Here is a 19,043-nt window from a genome sequence, read left to right as displayed (position 1 = left end):
TACTTGTCCTTCAATTCTAAAGGTTAGCTTTGCTGTATAAAGTAATCTAGGTTGACAGTTATTTTCTTTCAGGGTTTGAAATACATAATTCCATTCTTTTAATTTTCTGTTGAGAAATGTACTGTTATTTTGATGGTTTACCTTTGTAGATGATGTGACTCTTCTTTCTTGAAGTTTTCAATATTATTTCCTTGGTGTGTATACTTAATGTTTTAACTATAAATTGGTGAGACAGATGGTAAAAGGTGAACCAATGCAACAGCAATACTTACAAGACAATATGCTGTAAACCAACTGTACAACTTGGGCGGGGGGTGGCCTGGCAGGAGGAAAGGTGGGAGAAAAAGGAGGGGGGGTTAGAAGTTTGACAAGAAATGTATTCACTGCCTTACATATGAAACTGTAACCCTCTGTATATCACCTTGACAATAAAAATAAAAACAAAACAAAAAAGACAGAGAGCTCTGTTTAGTGTGGTAAAAAACAAACAAGCAACCAAAAAACCCTCATGTGATTTGATTACCATCCTTTTGTCAAGATTTGAGCAATTTATAGGAGTTATTTTCTTGAATGTTTTTTAAGCCTTCATCTTGTACCTGTTCTTTTTCTTCTGTGCTCATGAATTATAGGTGTGATTTTTTAATGGTATCTCAGAGGTCTTTTATGTTCCATCATACTTTCTTTCTTTCTTTTTGTCTCCATGTTTTAAGTCATCTACATTTTCTTCAGGCCCTACATTCTGTTTTCAATATGAACCAGCCTATTAATGAGGCTTACAACTGAGTTATTTATGACTTGCTGAATTTTGCATTTGCAGACCCTCAATTTTATGTTTTTTTAGGATTTCAATCTTTATTGAATTCTCTTTTATATCTTGCATTTCTTCCTTATAATATTCAACCATCTTTCATCCCGCTGTTTGTGTCATCTTTTTGTTGATCATTCTTAGAAGCATTCCTTCAAATTATTTGGGGATATCATTTACTTCACCATCACTAGAGTCTACTATTTTGGAACTGTTGACTTTTGAGGAAGTTTGTTACCTTGTTTTATTGTTGTTTTGTTTTATTCCCATATTTCTTGTTGTTTCTGTGTTAGGATTTGCGCCCCGGGGGCCACGCCATTGGTTACAGATTTTAATTGTCTGTGGTACTTTAGTTGAAGTGTTCTCAGTGATCAGGCAAGACCACATGGTGGCAGTGGTAGTTTCTCACCACTAGACTGGAAATGTAGCTCAGCAACTAAGCATGTGCCCATGTGCTCAAGGCCCTGGGCCTGACCCCAGCACCACCTAGCCCATACCTCTCGTCGTTCCGAGTAGACAGGCTGGCATTGTGTGTGGGCTGAGAGTGGAGTCGGTCGGGGTCACTTGTTGATTTCTTGACTATATACTCACTTCAGAAGCTTCCCTAATTTATATAATGGGTCTCAACAAGCTTTGCACCCTATGAACCTATAAGGTTCCAACTTGCTCCACAACTCCCTTCTCCCAGTTTGTGCCTCAACTATCTGCGAAAATCTATCTTCTAAATGCATGGTAGACTAGGGGAAGTAAGCTGAGCGCTGAGTTCTTCACTGGACGGGGAGAGCCAAGGGAGCCTGGCACTCACTCATGCATACAGGTCTCAGTGCTCTCAGCCTCTGCCCTTCAGTTAACCAGGGTGTGGGAGAAGCAAGGCTGGGGAAGTTGAGTAATGTGTGGGACCTGAGCTCAGATCCTGCACACACACCCCTACACACACACCTGGAGTCAGCTTCCCAAAGCCAAGACCAACACCAGTCATTGCCTTGGAGCTCCGTTTTCAGAGCAGTACTCAGATGATGAGGTTCACTCCTTGCCACAAAAGGCAGGGCCACTGCCCACTGTGTTCCTTCCTCTTCACACTTCCTGTTGCTTAAACTTCTCAGTAGGTCCACATCAAGACCGCCTCCCTGGGTCATATCTCACCCTGATGCCGTGGTGGAGTGTCCCAGGCTCCCTGGGTTCTTGATTATTCCTGGCTTGAGGTCACTACAGAAGCTTTGTCCCCAATGAACATGAGGCCTGCCTACAGCCCTCCATGCCGTGGGAAACAACAAAATATCTTGGTTCTCCACCCCGAAGGAGTCACTGACACACCAGTTCCCTGCGTTGAGATTAAAGCTGATGGGTACGGTAGGCTTATCCTGTGGTTTGGTCTGCCTAACTGTTTGCACCAGGTTTGCCTAGCTTGCCTTGTGGTTATGGATTTGGCTTCCTTGTGCCCACTGAGAGCCAGAGCAGGAGTTACAGACTTGGCTATCTTGTTTTTCAGTCACCTTTCTGTTTCTCCATATTTAAAGCTATCTTGTCACATCTTACTTAATTCCTGATGCTCTTCCTTTCTTTAGAATGTAATCTTTCCTTTGTCACCCAACTTGTCTAATTTTTATGAGAAAGCTTCTTATCTGCTGCCTTTGAAAAGTTTTACATTTTATAAAAAATATCATCGATTGCATTTAAATTCAACTTAATTGTGCAGTTTTTAATGGCATACTTACCTTAAAAATAGTTTTGTTTAATTCTTTGTATCAGACCTCGGACTTCATGGATATTGTTACTTTGAGGTTAAATTTTTTAATGTATTAAATTACAGTTAAAAATATGTATTAAGTAAACATCCATGTATAGAGATTACAGATAGTTTAAAATCCTGACAGGGGAACTTTAGGATCCAGAGTGTGCAAGTTTCACTTTAGCAATTAAATGAGACATTTGAGCGATGGCAAGACTTTCAGAGTGCCATTCCACAGGATAAAAGGCCCTGGGACTGGGGTCTTCTGACAAGTGTTAAACCCTGCCAAGGGTACCAAAGCTGAAATGTTTCAGGCATCACTGAGAGAATCTGTAGCATGGCTGGTAAGTCATTCCTATAGGATTTGAAAGGTTTATTAGCATTTGTGACTTTACCTATTTGAGTGGAAAAATCACCAAGAAGAGTATATGTGACTGAGTTGCTGTCCTGCAGCCTATTTGTGATCTCAGAGAATTAATGAGAATAGACTGGCTTGGATTTTTTTCTTTCAGGTGTAATACAGAAGAAATAATTGTAAAAACATTTGCATTATTTCCACTTTGGCCTATTTTTTAATTGTAAAGGAGATGTACAGAGGGGTCACAGGTACATAAGTAAGGTAATGAGCACATTCCTTTTTGAAGTGTTACCCTCTCCCTCGTTTTCTGTTTTTTTTAAATCAGTTTTATTTGTTTAACTAAATTTATGTGTGTTTCTGTTAGAAAACCATGCCCTTATGAAACTCTGAATAATCTTACTATTGATTATCTATTTGAGTGTGATATTGCCAAATTTATTTACTATGATCAAAAATAGTAGATTTGGTTAAAGATAGTTTTAATTAAAACAGGGTCATATCTCTCCTACCCAATTACGAGGTCCTGTAGGCCTTTGTGGGAATGTGCCTGCAGCAGGATGTCATCACAAGGCCCAGTCATTCTTTATTACCTCTGGCTAATCAGAGGCCTCAGGTTCACCTCTGCCTTTTTCCCATTTCTTGGGGCAATTTTATCAGCAGTGGAGGAAAATTCTTCAGTTTAAACTGAAAATCTGACTTGCATCATACTGCAATCAAAAACCCCTAGCTCCACATGTGAGAGAAAAATGCATCCTTTGTCACTCTAGGTCTGACTTACTTCACTTACCATAATTTTTCCAGATCCATCTATTTCTTTGCAAATGATTTAATATTCTTCCTAATGGGTGGATAAAATTCCGTTGTGTATACATACCACCCTTTCTTGATCCCTTTGTCCACTGAGCGGCATCTGGGCTATTGCCACACTTTGGCTACAATGTCAAGTGCAGCAATGAATATGGTTGTGACTTTACTGTATTCTGATTTATAAGCTTTTGGATAAATGCACAAGAAGGGTATTGCTGGACCATAGGGTAGTTCTGTGTTTAGTGTTTTCAGGAATCTCCAAACTGCTTTCTGGAATAGATGAAAAGTTCACATTTCCATCAACAATGTATTAGGGCTCCCCGTGCCCCACATCTGCTCCAGTATCTGTTGATGGTATTCTTTTAAAAAAAAATCAATATAACTTTTATTAAGTACATTGTTCTAAAATCTGGGTGTTGTATAAGTGGTGCCACACACAAATGATTGAGGAAGAGAAAGCAAATGCAGTCATTATACTCAATGAACACTATGTGAAAGCTGAACTCTTAATGAAGACCATCCTAACATGGTGAGATGGAATGTTGTTTTGATTGGCATTTCCTTTATGGCCAGATTGAGCATTTCTTCCCTGTGCCTATTGGCCATTTTTACTTCTTCTGAGAAGTCTCTGTTTACTGTTTAGTTGGTTTACCCATTAGTGTACTCAAGTGTTTTAACTGAAGTATAGTATTTACAGGGGAGGATTCAAAAGATATGATTCCCTAGAAAAACTAACTCATAGTCCTACAAAATAAATACCAGAAAACTGGCAGTTGGAAGTTATGGAGTGAGGTCAAGGGGTAAAGGGTAGAAAAATAAAGAGAGGAAGAGGGAAGAAGCAGTTGTAATATTCAATTCATATCCTGTGAAATTAAGAAAAATGAGTGGAGGGATTGGGTTGGGAAGGATAGGGGAGAATGATGAAAGGAGTGGCACTGATCAAGATGTATTGAACTTATTAGCCAATTTTAATGGTAATTCCTTTGTACAATATTTAAGTATTTGTATTTATCACTTTATACCACCAAGAGGGTCTGCCCTAAGGTGCAAAGACTTCCTTATTGAATGGTACTGTAATGTGCCCTCTATGATCTTTCAGCCTATTCTGGAACTCTGGTCTTAGATAATTCATCTGTTGACTCAAAGGAAACTTCTAAATCAAGGCCCTTGTAGAAATAGGACTTGGCTCAGCTTTATTCTTGGACCTAACATTCCTACAGTTACCTTGATCTAGAGGTCAGGAGCAGATTCTGGAGCCACACTTCCTGGTTCAAGTCCTGTTATAGTCCTTATTAGCTATGTGACATTGGGCAACTTCTTAAACTTTTTGTGCCTCAATTTTCTCACCTGTAAAATTAGAATAATAACTAGGACCTGTCTGATACTGATGAAATGATGAAATGACCTAATTGAGTAGTTCAAGTGCATTGGAATAGCAGCTGACACCTGTAAATGCTAAGTAAGTTATTGATCATGTTATTTGTGTTTGGTGCTTCTACAAAACCTATCTTCACTGGTTCATTCGCCTGCTGTATGCTGAGTGCTGCTATGTGCTATACCAAGGTGAATAGGTTCCTTTTACTAGCTTATGCTCAAGAGGCAAACTAAAGATTAGAAGGACCAGGAAAGCTCCTGCCTTTTCTTGTACCCCCTAGTCAATCTCAGTGAATAGCCCATATTAGGTACTCACAGTTTGCTTTAAATACAGCTCTAGAGGTGACATAAATGAGGCTTGGCTTTGTGGGAGAATTTTCAAAGTTGAGCTGGCATCAGAGAGCAGTGCTTTCTTGCCTTTAAATTTTCTGTGTGCCCAGCTAGTTTTAAAATGCCAAAGATAAGAACAGAATATCATTATGTAGATATTATTAGGGTTTAATTTTGTAATAACTTGGATTTTTGGTCCATAATTTCTCCAATGTGTTCCTCATAATATGCTTCTCAATTATCCCAATTATTTTAAATACTAAAATATTCAGTGTGCTTTTATAGGGAATACATTTCACCTGAAACATTTAAGGGCTTGAGTAGATCTTTCCTTTGGCTAATATATATTTCATGATATCTCTAGTAAAGAAACTTTAAACTCTAGAATGTGCCTTGACTTTATCTCAATCTTTGAAGAAATTAATGTGTTGATCAAAACTAAATATCGCCAGGCACCAATGGCTTGTGCTACCCAGGAGGCTGAGATCTGAGGATCGAGGTTCAAAGCCAGCCTGGGCAGGAAAGTCTGTGAGACTCTTACCTCCAATTAACTACCAGAAAACCAGAAGTGGAGCTGTGGCTCAAGTGGTAGAGTGCTAGATTTGAGCTGAAGAGCTCAGGGACAGCCTCCAGGCCTAGAGTTAAAGCCCCACAACTGACAAAAAAAAAAAAGGCTAAATATCTTGGTGTTACTTGGACACATTATGGAATTTATAAGCAAAGAAAATGGAAGCTCCAGAAATCATAGCATGTGCCTTTCCTCCACATTCAAATGTCTGAGAGGTTTGTGATGACACAGGCCCACTGTCTTGTAACAGCAATAACCTACACCATCTAGAATAACATTTACAGGTGTAAATGTTGACTGGGGGGTATGTATCCAAGATCACAGTTTACCTGGGATATTATACTAATGAATATGAGGTTTCCATCACTCAATGAATAAAGTGTTTATGGAGTTAGAATAGAAATACCTAGGAGTTGAGCTGTAAATATTTTAGGCTTCACTTTTTTTTAATATTCCACCCCCAAATAGGATGATTTCCAGTTTTTAGATCAGGTTGGGAAATGTAATTTATTTAAGAAGTATTATAAAACATTTTCCTGAAGTGCCAAAGATGAGAATGGAGTATTGTTATAGAGATATAATTATAGGTTAATTGTGGATTAACTTGGACTTTTAGCCCACAATTTCTCTGATGTATGCCTCATAATATGCGTCTGAATTATCCCAATTATTTTAAGTATTAAAACATTCAGTGTGCTTTTATAGTGAATATATTTCACCTGAAACATTTAAGGGCTCAAGAAGATCTTTCCTTTGGCTACTTTAAAGGCCTCCCCTTCGTGGTATCGGGTTGCTTTTGTAAGAGGCATCATCAGTAGTAAGCCTTATTGATGGGGAAAGCGTTTTGGAGTGTGCCAGCTGCTCACAGGTGGGCAGAATGCATGCAACGGAAGTGGAATCCTGTTTCCAGAACTCTCCACTATCAGGACATCACTGCCCTGGCCCTGCCGGGCACTGGCTGTCTTAGAGAGTGGGAAGCCTAGGGTAAAGGTAACCATGGAGGGAATAGCTCTGGGTTTATAGGTATGGAGCGATTGGCTCTTAGTTTTTTTTAATATTCAAAGGAATCTTCTCCTGGCTCTTGAGTTTTCCCAGAGGACAGAATTAGAATGCTTTCCTGACAAAATTTCTTCCAAAGTCCTGAAATTGTGTCCCAAAACAAGAGTCTCTGTTCCTCCCTCAGCTGGGGGAAGAAGAGTGTGGAGCTGCCCTGTGGTGCTGCCGCTTGCCCTCAGACCAAGATGGCAGCGTGGGCATTTTACATACACATGCACCATAAATGCTCAGATGTTGGAATATCTTTGATATCTTTTCCATTTTTGTTTGTTTGCTTTCAGTACTGGGATTGAACTCAAGGCCTCACATGCTCTACAAGTTGAGCCACCACTACCTTTAGTGCTTTTGCTTATAGTTTTGTTTTTCAGATATTCTCTCTCTCAACAACTTTGGCCAGGCCAACTACAAGTTGCAATCCTCCTACCCAAGGAGCTGAGTTTATAAGTGTAAACCACCATGCCCATCTTTGAATACCATTCTTTAAAATTATTGTTGAGGGCTGGGGATATGGCCTAGTGGTAAGAGTGCTTGCTTCGTATACATGAAGCCCTGGGTTCAACTCCCCAGCACCACATATACGGAAAAAGGCCAGAAGTAGCGCTGTGGCTCAAGTGGTAGAGTGCTAGCCTTGAGCAAAAAGAAGCCAGGGACAGTGCTCAGGCCCTGAGTCCAAGGCCCAGGACTGGCAAAAAAAAAAAAAAAAAAAGAAAGAAAAGAAAGAAAGAAAAAATAATAAAATTATTGTTGAATGACAATCACCAAAAGCAAGAGACTTGGATTCGACTATCATTTCATGAATTGACAGCCCCAGGGATATTCATTTCAATCCACATAGGGAATAAGGAGCAGATCTGGGGTTCTGACATTTTTATGTGCATGCGACTTTCTGTGGGATCTTGTTAAAATGCAGGTTTGGAACCGGATATCCAGTATTTCTGAAAAGCTACAAGCATTGCTGCCCGTCCTTGGGCCCACACTCCGTCTGAGTAGTGAAGGTTAGAGGTGTGACTTTATTCTCCCAAGCACCATAGAGGAGAAGTGGTCTCAGTCTTATTTTACAAATGAGGACACGGGCCTAATCCAAGCTACTCTAATGGGAAGGCAGCACCAGACCCCAGACTTGAGTTTAGTCACTACAAAACTTTCCATTCTCCTCTATATTCTTAGAAGGTTTAGAAGACTAACAATGTATTTCAAAGATATAGTTTAGGCATTGTAAAAAATCCATACTGCCACAACCATGGAAAAATGGAATTCTTCTTTTTTTCCTTATCAGAAATAATACTGTGGTTCTATAGACAATGCACAAGGTACACTCTAAACTATGTTAGGGTCAGGAGTTTACTGTCATAAAGCTATCATAAATAAGCTTCTGCTTTACCTTCTGGCTTGCTGGCTCCACAGAGTCACATACTTTTTGATCTGCTAACATTTCTACCAAAATAGGGTGGACTGGAAGCACATGCAGAGCATTTAGCTTCTCCATGAAGGCTTCTCTGTGCTCCGGTGTTGTAAGCACTAAGGGAACATTAGTAACTTATTCCATGGGAGAGGCTCATGTCCACAAATACCGGACTATTCGATGTTTTTATTCTTTAGGAATGTAAAGTTTGCATTCTTTCAAAATTCTCACTCATGACTTTAAGAATAACAAACTTGCTTAAGCTGAACTGCTTCATTTTGTAAAGGCCTAAATTCCTGGGCTTACTTTTTATGTGGAAAATTTCACCTCAGAGCAACATTTTATGGCCTAGTCATAAACTGGAGTGTGTAACCGACAGAGCTATCCTGTCTCCCAGGAGCTTGAGTCACAGGCATCCAAGGTGCAGAACATGGCTCCAACAGACTCCCAACCACACATACGATCATGATCATGGAAGTATAAATTTACATGCCCACTTTGTGCCCAAAAGAAACTGTACCCTCAGGCTAGAAAATCACAATAAGTTCATAGGATCTGATGACATCCTTCGGTGGTTTCAAGGGTTTTTACTTTTGTTGATTTTTGGACAATTCAGTGGTCACAACCTATCAATCAAAAGGGTGGGTGGAGTTGGGTGTTTCCAAGTCAGACTCTCTAGTTTCTACATAATGATGCCCAGTGTTCCATTCCTATCTGCTTCCTACCAAGCATTTGACCTGGGACAAAATATCTTCTCTGAGCCTCAGCACCTCATCTATGAAGTAGAAAAAAGAAAATATACCTTCCATGGCTAAAAGTGTATGGATAAAAGAGGTACAAAGTGTAAAAGTTCCTAAAACATAGCAGTAATCTTTATAAATGTTTAAGAATGTCAACTTGCTGCTGAATAATCATTGAGAGGGTTTTCTAACTCTTCAAATAATATATATGATGTATATATATTGGTGCCAGTCCTGGGGTTCCAACTCAGTGCCCTTGCCCTATCCCTGAACTTCCTTTGCTCAAGGCTAGTGCTCTCCACTTGAGCCACAGTTTCACTTCTGGCTTTTTGATGATTAATTGGAGATAAGAGGCTCACAGCTAGGCATGGTGGCTCACACCTGGATTCCTAGCTACGCAGGAGGCTGAGATCTGAGGATGGCAGCTCTGGAACAGCCTAGGCAGGAAAGTCAGTGACACTCTTATCTCCAATTAAAACCACCAGAAAACTGCAGGTGGCACTGTGGCTCAAAATGGTAGAGCACTAGCCTTCAGCAAAAGAACTCAGGGTCAGCACCCAGGCCCTGAGTTCAAGCCCTATGACAGATTACAAACAACAACAACAAAAACAAAACAAAACACCAGAGGCTCACAGACTTTCATGCCTGAGCTGGCTTTGAACCATGATCTTCAGTTCTCAGCCTCCTGAGTAGCTAGGGTTATATTCCATTAGCACCCAGCTCAAATGACACATATCTATATAGCAGAGTATCTGCTTACCACTCAGAGATTTTTTTCCCCTGGAGCCAGTGAGTTCTGAGCAGTCCTAAGCCTTTAGGTTTTAATACTTAGACTGCTAAACCTTTTGACCACTCAAGGTAGTGGGGCTCCCAGCCTCAACTTACACTATTCAGGTTTTAGCTGACAGCCAATTCTCCATTTTTTTAAATAAATAACATATGAATAGAACCTAAGACAAATTCAGCCCCTCAGAAAAGGTTATCTGTAGGAAGGCTGTATAGAATTGAAACATATTACGAACCTCATAGAAGTCATATTAGTAAAATTTGTCTACCAGAGTATTCAGAGAGGAAGAATTCTGGAATGCAGCTTTCATTTTTGGTGCCAGTCCTTCAAGACTCAGGACCTGGGGCACTATCTGAGCTCTCTCTCTCTCTCTCTCTCTCTCTCTCTCTCTCTCTCTCTCTCTCTCTCTCTTCTTTTTTTTGCCAGTTCTGGGGCTTAGACTCAGGACCTGAGCACTGTCCTTGGCTTCTTTTTGCTCAAGGCTAGCACTCTACCTCTTGAGCCACAGCGCCACTTCCAGCTTTTTCTATATATGTGGTGCTGAGGAATTGAACCCAGGGCTTCGCGCATGCTAGGCAAGCACTCTACCCCTGAGCCACATTCCCAGCCCTATCCGAGCTTTTGTATTCAAGGCTCATGCTCTACCACTTGAGTTAAACTCTACTTCTGGCTTTGGGTGGTCAATTGGAGGTCAGAGTTTTACAGACTTTCCTGTGTGGGCTGGCTTCGAACTGTGATCTTCTGTCTCAGCCTCCTGACTAGCTAGGATTATTGGTGTGAGCCATTAGTGCCTGACACTGAAGGCAGATGTTTTACACACTGTCATACATGAGTGCTTTTGTCCAGCACACTGTTTTTTCTCATACCCTTCCACTATGTGTGCTGCTGCTTCTCCCCATTAAGGGAAGAGAAGCATTGGCACCTGTCAGTTAAAAAGCCTTGTGAGTCGCACACTTTCATAGCCAGCTAGGATTGGGATGCTTGTCCCTTGATTCATGATTTTGGCCCCCGAACTTGCTTCCTGAAGTATCCTCCTTCAATGATGCTTAAAAATAAAGATCAAGAACACCACCTGGTGGATTAGCCCAGAGAACTTCTCTGTGCATGCTGGGAAGGGTACCCCATTAACCACGAAGGCCATAGATTGCACACACATAAACAGGAGCCTAGAAGTTTCAGCAAATGTGTAGTGTGTCCCATGAGAGCACAGGGAAGCCATTGGGTGACATGCGAATGTACCAGGACAGTAGTTAAAATCAACTTTTATCTAGAAAGTCAGAGGTTTTAACACATTTTTAAATAGATTAAATAATGAGAACATTAAATAGATGAACAGGGAACTTAAGCTTAACCACCATTCCTGCAGTGCCCAGTGAAAAGGAAGCCAGGCAAGCAAGGTAAGTGTATGACCATTAAACACTTAAAAAATGTATAGACTTCATTGTAAATTGGTAAACCCCAAATGGGGCTACTTGGTGTTTCAAAAAATGCAAATACATCTATCAGTAAAGAGAGTGTTCGGCCCCAAGAATTGAATAATTTTTCAATTTTAAAGAACAGATTTATGTGTCAACCAAATGCACTCGTAGGAGTGCTTTCAGTAAGGACCTGGTGTGGAGAGTGCACCTGTCATGCTGGCCAGCCTTGACTGGACAGTGTCAAGCAAGCACCCACACCCCCAGGCCCCCAGAACAAGACGGGGCTGAGGCCCAGAGAGGCAGCCAAGCCGCCTGAGGCGGAAGCAGAGACTCAGTCCTCCCGAGGCTGCTGTTCTGTGGCGCAGGCAATGAGCAGGGAGGAGAGAGGGGTCGGCTCCATCATTGGCTCTCCTTAAGACTTATTCACCCAGCAGTGTGACTCTAGAAACTAAAGTCTGGGCAATGAATGACACAGGAGAGTGGAGCCACAGTTTTCCTTTGGAAAGCTCTCAAGAAAAACTAGACTGTGTTGCGTTGCCCATACAACTCTGTAGCTGCTCATTGTCTTGCTGTACTGAACTTTTGTTGTTGTTGTTCGGGTCTTGAGCTTGAGCTCAAACCCTAGGCAATGTCCCTTTTTGTCTAGTGCTCTACCACTTGAGCCAGAGCTCCACTTCCAGCTTTTTTGTAGTTTGTTGGAGATAAGAATCTCACAGACTTTCCTGCCCAGGCTGGCTTTGAACTACAATACTCAGATCTCAGCCTCCTGAGCAAGTGGGATTGCAGATGTCAGCCACTGGCACCTGGCTGAACGTCTTTTATCTTCATGAAGTTCCTGAAACGTCTTTGGTGGGGTTTTGTGTTCTTTTCCTGCCCCTGCTCTCACTAATTAAAACAGGAAAGATGTCTCCTGTCCAACCCCAGGACGCAGCAGTGCCGTCAGGCCCCCTTCCGGCTGTCATGCCCAGTCTCTGGCCCACGTTGGGCAGGGTGCTGACATAACTAGCCTCATTTCCAAGGCTGATAGTAACCAACAGAGTTTGGTTTTGTTTTGACAACTCCTCCTACAGCCAAAACTATTGTTATGGTCCACATGTCATTCCTATTTACCCTAAATAAGGAAAAACAAAGCTATTTTGGGCACAGAGCAAGCCCTGCTTGTAGCTGGGGTTATTTGTAGTATCACCCGGCATGTTGCTTTTCCACCATGGCTGACTGGTGGTGGTTTTTAAATTTTTTTTTCCTGAAAACTGTGGCAGATCCACAGCCTTCCCTGAAGTCTCTTCACACAGCCTCGGGCATCAGGACGCTTGAGAGATGTTTTGCACACATATGAAACAAACTGTTTAGTCCTCAGGGGAAAAAGACCGTGCTCACGTGACATGATCCAGGAGGCAGTGTCCTCTCAAGAAAGCATGGCTTTCAAGTTCTAATCGCCTTTTCCCTGGGATTTTTTTTCCCCTTGAATTTCAGATGTCTTTTTAAGTAAAACTGCATGGTAAGAGAGTCCTGACCTGCAGGATTCTGTTGTGTATTGGTACTACTAACACTGAGAAATAATGGGAGAGAATGTGTGTGTGTGAGAGAGAGAAAGAGAGAGAGAGGTGGGGGGAGCGAGACACTGAGTATTCCTGGCATGGTTGTAATAGTGCCAATCCCCAGTACTGTGAGAGCTCCAGAGAGCTGCTGTCACCAGTTGGGTGCGGGTGCTTGGGGAGTGGAAGGTTTAGAAGGACAACCTGTGGCCTGGTCCCCAGAGGGAAGAGGGCGCTAGATGCTCCAGGCTGAGCTGTGCTCTCTGATTTGGATCTACAGGAGAGGGGGTAAGCACTTTCTCCATTTTTGCCAACTATGAAAGCTTCCAGCAGAGATGAGGGAAATACATATTTTGTTCAGATTTGCAAGTTTCCCTCTTTCCACCTTGTCTCACTTGATTTTTTGCTGGTTTAAAAGATTACTGACTGTAATAGAAGCAGATGAACGGTCTGGCTGCATTCTGCTTGCGTGTGTGTGTGTGTGTGTGTGTGTGTGTGTGTGTGTGTGTGTGTGTGTGTGTGTGACATGTCTAGGTATAAAGCCAAACCCAAGAAATGCAGACTAATCATGGATCTATGTTACTGTAAACAGCTCTGGGTGTTCAGCTGGTCTCAGGAATGGAGGCTGTGGACTCGCTCTTCTTAGTGACACTGCTGGCTTCCTGCGGCAGAGCTCCTGATTTCTGTTGATGGCAGTTGATAATTGGTAGCCACAGTCTGCGGTCGCAGCCACAGCATTTGAGTCTAGCACCTGGGCTGGGCCCTGCTGATACAGTAGAGACACACACACACACACACACACACACACACACACACACACACACACACACACCACTCTCACTTGCTCTCCCACACCCCACGCTGGCTATAACTGTAGCTCTGAGCTGCTGGAGAGGAGATTGCCTGAAGGATGGTTTGAACTGGGGTGGATGGAGGTAGGGCTGTGTCACAATTGGACCTTTCTACCAAAGGACTCGATTATGTCCAGTGAGCAGCTGAACAACAGCACACAGAAGGAGGCTCAGTTTAAAGACCTCTTCTTTAAAAAAGGTACATCTTGCAAAGGCCAGTGACGGGAGGTGCATGATCTTTGGGGTTGGGGCTCGCTTCTCCCTCAGCTTGTTTGGAGGACAGAGTTAAGAGAGGAAAAGTCCTTCCCAAGAAGTTTGTCTGGCCGCAGCGCAGGGTGCAGCTCACAGCCTTCAGGCTGGGACTTTTCAGGAACATGTTTTCAGCCTTTTCATTGCCTTTGCAGTCTGTAATTAGTGTGTTCCTGTTGGAGATGTGATATGTAAATACACAGACTTGTGCTTTGGAGTCGGGTCTTTCCAGTGCTCTATACATTAGGTTAAACCCTCCCCCTGGCAAGTTCTTTTAGTCGGTGCTGAGTGAGTACCTTTCTATTTTGGGTCATTGAATTGTTGAAGATAGCATTTTGAAGAAGGCTGTATTTCTTGGAATGCCGTTAGCTCACTAAATAGTTTCTGAAGTGATCAAGGTAGCAACAGCAGCGATTAGGAAAGAGAACTTGACTCCCAAAGCTACAGAGCCAGAGAAAGTGAGAGGAAGACAGAGCCTGCCGTTCCAGCGCCGCTCCTGACTGGGGAGAGCGGCTGCTTGCAGCTGGGTTTCTTCTGACACTTTCTTAACTTAGTGTGTGGAGGTGGGATGAGGGTGGATTTTAAATGAATCCTATAGGGGGACTATCATTTCAGGTATGTATTTTTTCCCCATTTATAGCATGGCAGGGGGATAGACTTTTAAGAGGCTTATAATTGCTCTTACTCCTCTGCTGTTTTTTTCAGAGAATCCCATCAGTCATCTTTGATTGGAACATATTTAGATAAATTTCTTTCTAAAAAGATCAGATTCTAAAAGCCCTGGTGACAAGTCCTGGTGCTGGATGAATGGGTGGGTCTTCAGCCTTACCTCAGCCGGATGGGCTCTCAGAGTCTGCGTTCTGGGCATTCCTGAGTTAATCTCCTTGTTGCTGCCCATTGCCAGCCTGCCAGTGCCAGAGGAGTCGCTTGGTTGTGTCTGGACTACACCTGACCCTCACATTAATCTCAATCAATTGTTGTTACTATCCCTCCAGTTTCATTACCATGCAAACTGTAGGAATATAGAAACAGGTAACTTATCGCTACTATGGTCCTGATTTCCAGTGACAGTGCACATCTCCTTTGGGCAAGAATATTGGGTAGTTTGTGCAGAATGTGAAATCCTTGGCAAAATTTCACCACCGTCAAATTGGTTGATAGTATGGTTGTATATCCGACACTGGCTAAGCAAATTAGACAGCTTATATTTAACATACAGCAGCTTGATGCCTGGATGCTGTGGATCAAGATCTGACCCAAGGCTCACTCTGCAGGGGAGACCAGAGGAGGGCACTGGCAAGACAGATCACGCACATGCTGTACGGAGTGTGTGCTGGCCCCGGCCCTATCACTGAGGGCTTAGAGTTTACAACACAAAGGAAAGCCAACAGAATTCCCTCCCTCCCTCCCTCCCTCCCTCCCTCCCTCCCTCCCTCCCTCCCTCCCTCCCTCCCTCCCTCCCTCCCTCCCTCCCTCCTTCCCTCCCTTCCTTCCTTCCTTCCTTCCTTTCTCTTTTCCTTTCTTCCTTTCTTTTCTTCCTTCTTTCCTTCTTTCTCTTTCTTTCCCTCTCTCTCTCCCTCCCTCCTTCCTTCCCTTCTCCCTTCCCTTCTCCCCTCTCTCCCTCCCTCCCTCCCACCCTTCCTCCCTCCCTCCCTTCTTTCCTTCCTTCTTTCCTGATACTCTGATATTGCTGTGAGGTAAATTGGCGTAGCCAGCCAACCTCCAAGGAAAATACAATTTTAAACATGTAATTAGTAAAACTATAGCTCTTATTGTTTTGCCCTCTAAAGTTCAAGCTGTGAAGTCATTCTCATAACACAGGCTGAATATCCCCTTCAAACATGGTGTTTAATGAGTGTGAATTTTCGTTCAAGCGTTGAGATCTCCCAGAATATTTTTATACTAACAGTTCACAAACCTGAAACAATTCTAGTCTAAGTAGATTCCGATTCATGCCCCCTCCATCTTTCTGCCACCGCCGCCGTCTGGTCTCTGTAAGATTTGGAAAAGAATTTACCAGCCTTTGGGAACACTCAGCACTTTAAAAAGTGTCTTGGAGCCATAAAGGAAGAGTAAGACACTCATGAGGCTGCCATCTTATCCCCGCGCCTGTCTCTTGCTGACCCCACAGGGAGAGGAGGGAAATGCGGACAGAGTTCACAGTGTGGAAAGCAAACAGGACTGGCAATCTGTGGGTTGGGCCTGTTGCTATGCCTGGGTGGGGCGCTGCGGGCGGGGGTGACTGACAGAGTTCGCTTGGGTGGCAGGCTGGCTGTGGTCTCCGTGTGCTCCGGTTCCGACACGCGTGGGAATGCAGCGGAGCAGCGGCTGTGCTAAGAGTGGGAGGTAAACAGCTCAGGACTGTGTGCAGGATTTGTAGCCATGTCTCGCCCTGCCGTGATACTGCAGGGTTCTGCACGGTAACCCTTCCCACATGGTGAACGTGCCCTGCGAAAGGAAAGACGGATGAGGGCCCTGCACTTTGCCCCCTCCCCACCCCCCGCCACCACAGTCAGATCTGTAAGGCCATACATCACCTATGTGAAACTTAGAAATAAGGAAGCATTTAGAAACCAGAACTTAAGCCCAGAATGATATATTAGCAGAAGAAAGACCAAATGCAAGATGGTGCTAGCCACCCCACAAATGGAAATGAGTGTTATCTTAGGACCCAAGGTGCTACAAGCATACTTCCCCGGAGCTTGTTAAAAATAGGACAGACACTCACGCCTCTAGTATGATTCAGTTCAGTTCCCTGTTGAATGAGGGAATAGACCAACAGACATCACACCGTTTTGTTCCTGTAACTCTACTATGAAGCTTGGAATTTCTTAGAGATGTTTTTATAAAAATAGAGATGCTGTCATCACTGTTGTCATTGCTGCTGTTTTGCAATAATAAAATAAGGCACTATAATGCCTTCCTGTAAACGTTTGATTTCCCCTAAAATTCTTGGTGTTTGGATGATAGTGATTCATCTATAGCTATAGCACCATGAACTGCAGTCCCATCGAAGGAGGAGAGGAGGGAAAATAAATGAACTTTGGCCCTAAATTCTTGTTTGTGTGGCCTGCTTTCCTGGCATCCTTCTGTTGAGATCAGTAGCTATCAGAATCAAGGAAACCTGGCCAGTGGGTTATTTTCAGATCCATACTGGACACAGAAAACTTGGAAAACCCAAAGCATCTTGTTGTTTTCTCAGGACATGAGTACTCCTGTGAGTTGTCATTTTTAAAATAATCATTTCTTCCTTATTCTTGCTTATTCCAGAATCCATTCTCTCCTCTCTGTATCTCTCAGGCTGTGTGCATGATTGGCCTTGCCCTAGCCCATGACATCAATCAGGCTGTGCTAAGGGCAGCTGCTTCCACCACGGGCCTGATGAGGGGGTGAGGGGAGGGGCTGACCTCGTACAGGAGCCCAGGGTCTGGAGGTCTTTGTGTTCTCTCCCTAAATCCTTACTTTACTTCTACATTATTTTGCTTTGAGAATCCACTGCATCCTTCCCAGAATAGTATTTGTAACCCTGGGCAGAGTAAAACCTTCATAGTTTCCATTTGTTAATTTTCCATTTCTTACAACTTCAGTGAAAAAGTGATCTGTTCTCCTTGTCAGTTTTGGCCTGAGTTCAAAGCAAGCCGTGGCCACCGGTTTGACTGTGGGCCCCACAGCTGGCGTCCCTGACATCAGTGCGGTGGGATCCAGGGACACCACAAGGGACCCTGACACAGAACTGTAGCGAACTGCAACTCACTTCCTGGGATGGTAACCTTGGAGACCTGCACGTCCCGTGGGTCTTCCTCGTTTGCAGGAAGATCTCCCTCTCATGCCCAGGCCAAGTTCTATAGTAGAGCTGGAGAACTGCCTCTCATCGGGTCGCCAACCTCCCTCCCCCAGAGTGTGGGCTGGGAGTGACTGGCATGCAGCTCCCTGGAGAACCTGTCTCTGCTTCTGCAAGCACCTGAGTGTACTCTAACCTCACTCTGCCTTGGTGGGGATTTGTTTTTCAGCATGGGGTCTGAACTCAGGGCCTTGTACTTGCTAGACAAATACACTTCAGTCATATCCCAAACCCTTTTGCTTTAGTTATTTTTGAGATAGAGTTTCACATTCATGTGGACTTCTGGTGTACCTGTATGCTTCCCTTGGAGCTGGCCTATGCAATACCTAGCTTTTTATTGGATGAACTTGGGTGTCAACAACTTTTTGGCTAGGCTGGCCTCAAGCCCAGATCTTCCCAATCTCATCTTCTCAAGTAGATACGATTATAGTCATAAGCCACCAAACCCGGCCACTGTAGTTTAACTTTCAGGTTGGTCTGAAGCTTATGCCTAGGCCAGCCTGCAACAGACTACCTACCTAAGCCTTTTGAGCAGCTAGAATTACAGGCATGTCTCACCCACAGGCCGGTTATTTGTTGAGCTAGAATCTTGCTAAGTTCTGTGTGGCCTCAAGGTACAATCCTTCTGATCTCTGCCTCTCAAGTAGCTCAGATTACAGGCATGTATCCCTGTGCCTGGATTGGGATTTTTCTTTATTTTTTCTTCACATGTATGGTTTCACACAGTGACATCTACCTCATCAGTTTTTGAATTTACAATACTATATTAGATCAGATGCATGGTTTTCAGACAGTACAGACTATTCTGGACTACCTCAGGTCAAAATTATAACATACAGCATGAATAAATATCTAAACATAAAAAATACAAACCAAAGGGGCTGGGGATCTGGTTCAGTGGAAGAGCGCCTGCCTGGCGAGTATAAGGCCCTGAGTTCGGTCTTCAGCTCTGGGGGGGGGGGGGGGAACCTACAAAAAAATACAAACCATAAAGCCTTAGAAGAAAAAGTATATTCATCATATTGAAGAAAGTCTCTCCAGAAAACACAGAACTTAGAAGCTGTAAAGGGAGAAGACAGTCTTTGGATGGCATAAAAATTTATATCATATGTAGAGAAACTCACAGCCAAGTTTGAAATCATTGCAGTGCCTACAACAAGGATTTGTAGATATAATTTGTAAACACTTCTTAT

At 43.2% G+C, this 19,043-nt stretch overlaps 1 protein-coding gene across 4 annotated transcripts in view; it reads left to right on the top strand.

Moving 5' to 3' along the window:
* Nucleotides 1–19,043, top strand: part of Ldlrad4 (low density lipoprotein receptor class A domain containing 4) — a 373,268-nt gene that overhangs the window by 333,951 nt on the left and 20,274 nt on the right. The window contains exon 1 of one of the 4 annotated variants that reach the window (XM_048363764.1): nt 13,488–13,959. The exons of the other annotated variants lie outside the window; for them this stretch is intronic. Within the exon in view, the coding sequence (XP_048219721.1) occupies nt 13,839–13,959 (121 nt within the window). The 5' untranslated portion in view covers nt 13,488–13,838. Of the gene's footprint in view, nt 1–13,487; nt 13,960–19,043 lie in introns of those variants that run through there. 4 annotated transcript variants of the gene reach the window in all.

This window comes from Perognathus longimembris, chromosome 15 (genome assembly GCF_023159225.1).
Source record: "Perognathus longimembris pacificus isolate PPM17 chromosome 15, ASM2315922v1, whole genome shotgun sequence".
NCBI classification, from domain to species: Eukaryota; Metazoa; Chordata; class Mammalia; order Rodentia; family Heteromyidae; genus Perognathus; species Perognathus longimembris.
This window is presented reverse-complemented; position numbering and strand designations above follow the sequence as displayed.